Source organism: Balaenoptera ricei, chromosome 19, assembly GCF_028023285.1.
Source record: "Balaenoptera ricei isolate mBalRic1 chromosome 19, mBalRic1.hap2, whole genome shotgun sequence".
In the NCBI taxonomy this organism is placed as follows: domain Eukaryota; kingdom Metazoa; phylum Chordata; class Mammalia; order Artiodactyla; family Balaenopteridae; genus Balaenoptera; species Balaenoptera ricei.
In genome coordinates, this window is record NC_082657.1 from 12,063,563 (window position 1) to 12,072,302 (window position 8,740).

General features: G+C 55.4%; 1 protein-coding gene across 2 annotated transcripts; it reads right to left on the bottom strand.

The window, feature by feature from the left end:
- Nucleotides 1-416: 416 nt before the first annotated feature.
- Nucleotides 417-7,205, bottom strand: CNFN (cornifelin). 2 transcript variants are annotated; one of them, XM_059904730.1, is made up of 4 exons: nt 7,116-7,205; nt 1,298-1,408; nt 704-840; nt 417-606 (listed from the first exon to the last, which is right to left on the bottom strand). In XM_059904730.1, the coding sequence occupies exons 2-4, from the start codon at nt 1,404-1,406 to the stop codon at nt 517-519; spliced, it is 336 nt and encodes a 111-aa protein (XP_059760713.1). In that variant the 5' UTR covers nt 1,407-1,408; nt 7,116-7,205; the 3' UTR covers nt 417-516. The 2 variants fall into 2 exon arrangements, with proteins under 2 accessions (XP_059760713.1, XP_059760712.1); XM_059904729.1 differs by lacking the exon at nt 7,116-7,205 and having other exon boundaries at nt 1,298-1,644.
- Between the last annotated feature and the right edge of the window lie 1,535 nt (nt 7,206-8,740).

Here is an 8,740-nt window from a genome sequence, read left to right on the forward strand (position 1 = left end):
TCCACATCTGTTAGGATTGTGTGCAGGCCAAGAGTCCATAGGTATTGAATGATCAGGGGGACTCTCCTAATTTTTTCTTTGAATGGTTATTACCTGGACAGTCCCCAGACAGCCTTTCTGGTTTTGCTTATTTTCAGGCTCTGCGCGGAGCTTCAGGTAGGCAGCTAGGGAGTTGGTGGTTTTACTTTGTTAGTGAGGACTCCCCGGCTTAGTGAGGGAAGAGACTTGCCAATGTCGTACGGAGCAGATCCGGGTCAAGCATCTGACTCGACTCTGGAACTCCTTCCACACCTAGGCATGTTCCCTGTGTCCCCGCCTCCCTCACCAAACCTCCTTCTCCACCCAGATTCCTTCCCTAGGACAAAAAGGATGTAGGCGGAATTGGTTTTTAGGTTTTTTTTTTATTGTGGGTGCATTTCTGGTGGCGGGATAGGGCGGAGGGTTAGGACCTCCCAAGAGAAGGCGGAGGAGGGCAGGCGTGACGGGTGGAAAAGGAGAAGGGTGAGGGGAACGTCTTCACTCTCGGATCTTCAGTTCCCGCGCCATCTGACAGAGGGCGCAGGGCAAACAAAAGGTGAGGGCCGCCCAGTCTTTCCCGATAGAGCCCTGGAGGGTGGGAGAAAGAGGTTAGCAGCCCTAACTTGCATCCCAGGAGGCCCGTCCCCAGCCCTCGGCTCCTGCGGGTCCCGGGGCCGGCGCGCACCTGGATGTGGTAGCGCTCGCGCATGCCGGTGCGCAGGGAGTTCAGGCTTCCGGGAAGGCAGGGAGTGCCGCAGCACTCGCCGAAGTCGTCGGCGATGCGGCAGGCGAGGCACAGAGGGACGAAAGTGCCGCACAGACCTGGAGGGGACGCGGGGCTCTAAGGGCGGGGCCCACAGGGTGCCACCGGCCGGCTCCGCCTCGGGGAGGGGCGAGGCGGGGTCCGCGGCGCGCGGTTGAGGGGCCCAGAGGCAGCTGAGTGTTGGTGGAAGTGAGGGTCCCAGAGGGAATTAGGGGTCCGAAGAGTGGGGTTTCAAGATGGGGAAATAGGGTTTGAAGGGGGAGTTGGGGCCCTAAGGAAGACAAGTGAGGGTGCAAGGGGGACGTTGAGGGTCCCAGTGGAAGTTGGAAGGTGTGAGGCCGGGATCCTAGGGAGTGTCGGGCGTCCCAGGAAGGCATGAGGGTTAGAGACTGGGAATTCAGGGCCCAAGGAAGGAAACGGGGAGTGGGGTTAGTAGGGCGAGGAAGGGGCTGGGGGTGACCTTCGCTCCCCTCCCGCTCTTTCCCCGGGCCTGGGGAGGGAGCGGCGGGCACTCACAGATGGGCATGTCATTGCAGCAGTCCATGAGAGTGGTGTTCCAGTCACAGGGCTGGGTCTGGTAGCAGCTGCTGGCACCCTGGGGCTGGCTGGTCACTGGGTAGGACATGGCTGCGGAGGGGGGAGACGGGGGTCAGCGGGCAGCTTCGCAGCACCTCCTGGGCCCTTGCACCTATGCAGTCCGGGCGAGGCCACCAGGCCGCCCACTGAGGGGACACCACTGTGCCTCCCCCGTTCTTTATGCCACATCTGGGCATCGACGCCCCAGTCTGTCCCTGTTGTTGGTGCCTCCTGCACAACTGGTTCAGCTGGGGGTGGGGTGGGCGGGGAGCCTGCAAGTCTAGGGAAGGTTGGTGCCACATGTGGGCGTGGCGGAGACGTGCCGCCGCTTCCTCCACGCCTGGGCCTGGGGAGCTGGGTCCCTGCATGTCGGGGCTTCTGGGGTGCAAGTAGGCGCTGTCTGTCTTCGAAGCCAGGGCGCCCAGGGGAAGGAAGTGGCCATGTTCCGGGGGCTGGAAGGTTTGTGGTTCCATCCAGCAATCCCACCTTTGCCTTTCACGTTGTCGTGCATCTCAAATTGCATCTTGCTGGCCCTGAGGAGGTGGCCGTTGGGGACAGTAGAGGTGGCAGTGGTGACAGCGTCAGAATCTGTCCAAGGGATGCTGGATACTGGGGGAGGTCAGGGCAAGGGGCAGGGGCACTGGGGGCTGGGTTCTCAGGGGTAAGGAAGCTGGGGAGAAAGAGGCCAAATCAGCTTGCCGGCTAGGAGAGACGTGGGATAGGGTTGTATGGGGTTGGGGGCGAGAAACTCGCCCATCTCTGTGCAGCTGCCCACAGACCCCAGAGAAACCTCCTCATACCAAAGGCAGAGCTGGAGAGAAAGACCAAGAGACAGAGACAGGCAGAGTCAGAGACAAGGGGAGAAAGAGATCAGAGGTAGGTGCCTATAGAGATGCCACCAGTAACAGTCACACCTGCCCAGTACTCTTTTTCTGCAAGCCCATTTCACAGACAGCACACTGAGGCTCAGTGAGCTGAAGAGAAATGCCTCACATCTGATGGCCCAGCCAAGAGGGTTAGTAGAGGGGGTACTGGCCCCCAGAACTTCCAACTTCAACTCACAGGGGATATTGAGAAAGACAGGGATGTCCAGAGAGGTAAACAGAGACTTGTAAGGGGACAGAGAGATGTGAGTGGAGTTGGGTGGGGGGAGAACAGAGCAGAGGCACCAACCTTTGTGCAGAAGGCTGTGGGCAGATGCTCCTACCTGCAGGACTGCTACGGCGATGATGGAGACAGAGGTGTGGGTGACAACTGGGAACTGAGTTGCTTATATCTGGGCGGGCCACGTGGCCCTGGGTGGGGCTCTGACAGAGATGCCCAGGGAGCCAAGCCGGTCTGTCTGACCCTCTTCCCCACACTGGGACTTCCCCTTCCTCCTTCTCCATCCCTCATCCCCCTCTCCTGCCTCCTGCCTGGCCTCAGAGGACCAAGGAAATCGTGGGGGAAGGGGTCCAAGGATGAGGAGCTGGGAGTAGAGGTCTAAAGGGAAGTGGGCAGAGAGACCGAGAGATGGAGAGAGAAGGCTGAGGGGAGGTGCAAGGGGCACAGCTGTACAGACACCAAAAGAGAGGGAGAGACAAGAGAGATAGGGAGGGAATGGGAGACAGAGAGAGAAGGAGAGGCCCAGAGGGGAGAGAGAGACAAGGAGATTCAGAGAGATGGAGAGAGATAAGATGAGAAGACATGGAGAGAGAGAGAAAGAGATGCCGAGACAGAGAGGCACAAAGATCTGGGGAGAAATAACAAGGGGGAGAAGAGGTTCAGAAAAAAGACACAAAGATAGAAAGGTGGAGGGTCAGGTGACTGGAGGCGCCAGCCACTGGCCACACCAAGGCTTAGAGGGAAGGGAAACAGGGAGAGGAGAAAGGCCGGTGGTGCAGGAGAGTGCGGAGTGGGATCCCATTGGGCCCCCTCCCACCATCCTTAGTGAGGCCCCGACTTCCCGGGGAGAAGGGGCTTTGTGCCCCCATTCAGGGCCACCGGGCACATGGGGGGCAGTGTGTTTTGGGGGTGACCCATGCTGGAACCAAAGTAAATAAACCCACCTCACCCAACTCCAAATTGGGAAGGGAGGAGGCTGGGGACTGAGAAACTTCTGGTTCCTGAGGGAGGTGGATGTGGTCTAGGACACTTCAGTCCTAACAGAGCAGAGGACTGGGGCCCCGGACGCCTGGGTCTGAGGGAGGAGGGGGCTGGGCGTCCAGACTCTTGGGGTTAAGCTAGGCTTCATCCCTGCGTGGGGTAGGGGTCTTGGAATACCCAGACTGCTGGCTTCCTGGGAGATGAAAGAGATGGGGGCCTGGAGGCCTGAGTCACCAAAGTCTCCCCTCAACAGGTCTGGCGGGGTTGGAGGTGACTCAGTGAATGAAGCAGAATTAGAGCTGGGTGGGGTTCCCACCACGGGTGTCATTCCAAAAATGTAGGAGGCACCAGAAAATTGGGGTGTCGGCTGCAGAGAAGGTGGTGCTGTCACCACACTGGGTATGAGTATGGGATGATGAGGTGGATCACCCTGCTGGTCTGGGATCCCAGCTTTCCCCCCGCAATCCTTGATTTCCTGACACCACCCAGATGGCTTGCTGTCCTTGTCCCCAGACGTAAGGGCAGCACTCAGCGTCTTGTCTGTCAGTGTCCATCACTTGGTCCGGGAGCCTGCATGTCTGGGAAACATCTTCTGCCCCCTTCTGTTCTAGGGTCCCTGTCCCCCCACCCCTCCCCCTCCCCCATCTCCACATCTTTGTCTCTCTGGCTCTGAATCTCTCCTTTCCTTCTTTCCTTATCTCTGCAGATCTGTTTCCAAATTTCTCCTGGTTCTCTGTCTCCTCATCTCTGAGTCTCTCTTCCCAAGCTCTGTGTCTCAGTGTCCTTATCCTGAAGTCTCTGCGTCCTATCTCAGCATCTCTCCCCATCCTGAGGCTTGCCCTATGGAGGCAGCCACAGAGCCCCATCCCCCAGCTGTCCAGACCATGGGCTGCAGGTGACTCAGGGTCAGACCCTAGGGCTCCCAAGATGACAACCTGAGTTGTCCTCAAGTTTCCTCTCCCAACTCTGACACAGCCTGAGGGCCCCAATTAGATAGATACAGAAACTCATGTACGTGAGGAAATCAGGACTGGGAAAGCTGTGAGGTGGCCTGCTTGGGGGTGAGGAGGAGGGCAGTGGCAGGAAGAGGAGAGCTGGGGGCTGAGGAGTGAGCATGGCAGCGTCTCCAGGCTTCTGGCCTGCATCCCCCTCAAATAGGGTTGCCAGATAAAATGCAGGATGTCCAGTTCAATTAGAATTTCAGATAAACAACAAATACTTTTTTAGTATAAGTATGTCCCAAGTATTGGATGGAGCATACTTATACTTAAAAAGTATTTGCTGTTTATCTGAAATTCCAATTTAACTTGGTGTCCAGTATTTTTATTTGCTAAATCTGGAAACTTACCTTCAAAGAGGGGAATCCACGTCCCTGGGTCTTTTCCCAGAACCCAGGAATCCCTCCTCAGACTCCAGGTCCCACTCCCACTCCTCTCCTCCCCTAGAATCCATGAATGAGGTACCCAGCCCCTACTCCCTCAGAACCCAGGAGTCCAGGCTCCCAGCCTCTTTCTCCCCAGAATTCAGGTGTCCAGGCCAGTTCAGGGTACAGTTGCCCAACGTGGGTTTCACAAGGCGGGTGGTGCCATCTATGGCACTGGCGGAACCGGTCTGGCTGAGCAGGCAAGTGAGGTGGCCCCCTTCCCATTGTAAGCCTGCTGCATCCTCCAGGGCCAGCCCAGCGGGGCTGGGAGCGGAACAGGAGGGACTCGGAGCTCTGGATGCGTCACCGTGTCTGGGTTTGGGTGTGTTGTATCTCTTTTGTGTGGTGTGTGCTTCTCCGGGTGCTGTGCATCTGTGTGGGGTTTGTCACAATGTGTCTCTCTTTGCGTGTTCCCGCATTCTGGGGTATGACATGTGAGGAGGTCTTTTCTATTTGCGTGTCTGTATTGCCCTCCTGTGATTCTCCTTACTGTGCATCTGTGTTTGGGTGTGGTCTCAGTTGTGAAAGTTCCCTAATTCTGACTAGATTAAGGCAGGAATTATTTTTTGAGTGGTAGCTTTGTATGCTGGACTCCAGAGCCAGAAAACCTTAGTTCAAATCTTGATGGCCTCTGAATGGCTGTGAAACCCTGGGCAAACCACTAAACTTCTGTGGACCTCAATTTTTCCATCTACAAGATGGGTTGCTGGGAATAGAGTTGCTGAGAGGATTAAACGAGTTAATCCATGTAAAGAATTGCACCTGGACCATGGGAAACATTTTTGTGTTTATGGGGATGACGACGGTGCTCTAGTTGCTGGAGATACAATAGTGAATAAAACCAGGTCTTTGCTCATGGACCTAGTAGGGATTAGATGAATGGCCTGTCTATGGCTGGGCATATAACTGCATAACTGGGGTGTCTGTTTTGCATGAGGAATGGGATATTTCTTTGTGTTGTCAGTGCGAGCGATTCCACGATTGTGTGCCTATGTGTGTGTTTGTAGGTAATTGCACATGCCGTGTGTGGATTCTCTGCTTGTGTGGGTGTAAATGCAAGATCACACCAAGCGGGTGTTGTGAGGACACATGTTTGCTGTGATCTTACACTTCTGACTCTGAGGTGCCAGGGATGTGCCTGTATTTGGGGTCTTGAGAACTCATCTCTCAGCCACTCCTTTACATGCCCCGTAGGACAAACTCATTTCAAAATGAGCTGCAGTTTCTCCCTAATGGGGATGGTGGGCCCAGTGGCTTCAGGAGAGACACCAGGGTGAAAGGGAAGGTGGGAGGAGACAGGTCAGGCCTGGGCGAGGATGAGAAAGAACATGATGGGAAAACAGAGAGAGATGGCGGATGGGGACAGAGGAAGAGCCACACAGAGAGATGTGGATGTTCGTCCGTCCATTCCATAAGCATTTGCTGAGCCCCTGCAATGTGCCAGGACCTCTGGCAGGCATTGGTTCAAGGTAGAGAGACCTAGAGGGATGAAGACCCACCAAGAAAGCTTTTGCTGCCCCAGGGTGGCCCACCTGCGTCCACAGTGGGCCTCAGTGACAGTTCTGAGTGATGGGGATGCAGCAATGGGGAGGGACAGAGAGGGACCTGCCCCTCTCCGATCCTCCCTGAGGCTGATCTGTCCAGATCAAAGAACACATAGGCCATGGGGGAAAGGATCCTCCCAGGCCAGGAGCACCCCTGTGAATCATTTTCTTATCATCTCCTAATAGGATAATGACCCACCTGTACCCTCCTAATCACTATTTTCGACCTCAGTCAGGCCCAGCACCCACAGTGAGAAGGGTTGAACAAGCCTGGTATCTTGCAGTCGAGGAGGACATACCTGGGAGTCCCCATCCCTGGTCCTTCCTCCCCCAGGCCCCAGGAGTCCCAGACCTCAAGCCCCCACCCCCACCGCCTGGGAGTCCCAGCTCTCAGTCCTTCTTTTTTTGCTGTGTACCTTCTCTTCTCTCTCTGGGCCTGTCTTTATCTGTTTATCTCCATCTGTGTGTTGTGTCTCTCCTGTCTCTTTACATCTGTATCTTGATTCTCTCTCACTGGGCCTCAATTTTCTCACTTGTAAAATGGGATTAATAATAATAATAATCCAATCTCTTAGAGCTGGTAGGAGGAAGACATGAGATAATTATGTAAAATGCTTAGCACAGAACCTGGGCCACAGTAAATCCCATACAAGTGAGTGTTATTACTTTTTATATATATATATTTTAATTAATTTATTTTATTTACTTTTGGCTGCGTTGGGTCTTCATTGCTGCATGCGGACTTCCTCTAGTTGTGGTGAGCAGGGGCTACTCTTTGTTGCGGTGCCCGGGCTTCTCATTGCGATGGCTTCTCTTGTTGCAGAGCACGGGCTCTAGGCACGCGGGCTCAGTAGTTGTGGCGCACGGGCTTAGTTGCTCCGAGGCATGTGGGATCTTCCCAGACCAGGGCTCGAACCCATGTCCCCTGCTTTGGCAGGCGGATTCTTAACCACTGTGCCACTGGGGAAGCCTCTATTATTTTTATTGTTTTCAGTATTTTAATCTCTCAGTTGGTATGTATGTTTTTCTCTTTGTTTCCACATGAGTCTCAAGTCTCCTCCTGCTCTGGGTTCCTTTTGCACACAGCACCCGCCCCTGGGTTCCCTTTCAGGGATGAGGAAAGGGCATTATCGAGGCCAGAGCTTCCCCTAAGCCTTTTCCTTTTCATCTCTACTCCAAGCCCCACCTCAGGACCCAGAACTCTGGCCTGGGGACAAGGTCTGGCTCCAGTACAATACAGAGCCACATAAAGCCCCGAACCCCAAATCTGTCTTCCTTGGTCAGGCCAGTGACTCTTGGGATCCAGGAATCCCTGTCCCTAGAGCGTGACCCTTCAGGTTCCCAGCTCCTCCCTCCCTCAAGATCCAGGAATCCGGACGCTCAGCCTCTTCCTCAATCAGACTCAGAAGTCTAGGCTCCTCAGTCCCTCCCCCCTCAGGACCAAGGAATCCGGACTCTCATCCTCCCTCAGGACAGGATCAGTCCGTCGAACTTTCCAGCTTCGTGCAGCCGGAAACCTCGTTCCTGGTCCTTCTGCAGTCGACCACGCCCTCAGCTATCTCCCATTTCTGTCTTTCTAGAGGCGTGTCTGACACGCGAGCACTCCGCGGCAGTCGAGCTGTGATAAGCTACCCACGACGTCAGTCACTATCTTCCAGCCAATAGATACTCCGCCTCCTAACTCCCTGGGCCACTCAGAGCAGGGCGAGTTCCCTGGTAGGCGGGGCCCACAGCTCGAGTCTGACAGCGATAGACCCAGTCTCCCCGCCTGTCCTGCCAGGGTGTCAGGAGGCCGGGCCTTTGCCGGTTGGTGTTGGGGTCTGCTTCTTAGACGCTGGAGCGGCTCTTGAGTGGACAGGTTCTGCGAGGCTGTCCTGGTAAGCCCTTCACAGAACACCCAGTATTGGGGTTCTGGACATAGCTCGGACGGGAAACGGTGAGCCTTGGTGAGGCTTGAGGCGGAGCGGGGAGCTGGGTGCACAATCTAAGAGATTCATCCATCCATTCCCTTCCTCCCACCCTAAACTTGATTCTCGTCTGCCCCTACCCATCCTGCTCACCCATGCGTTCAGTCCTTCCTGCCCTCATTAAGTACCTCACTCACTGATTTCCTCGTATAGCCACTCACTGGCACCCGCTCATTCACACACTCGGCCACCCATTACTTAAACATTTCCTGAGGCTTCCAATGTGCTAAGCCTCGTGCTGGGCGATGGTGGTAACCAAGATGAATCAGGCCTGGGCTGTGTCCTCAAGGAGGCCAGGTCAGGTGGGAGGACAGACCCACATATTGATATGCAGGGGTGGGCAGAGGCAGGGGAGTCCAAGAGA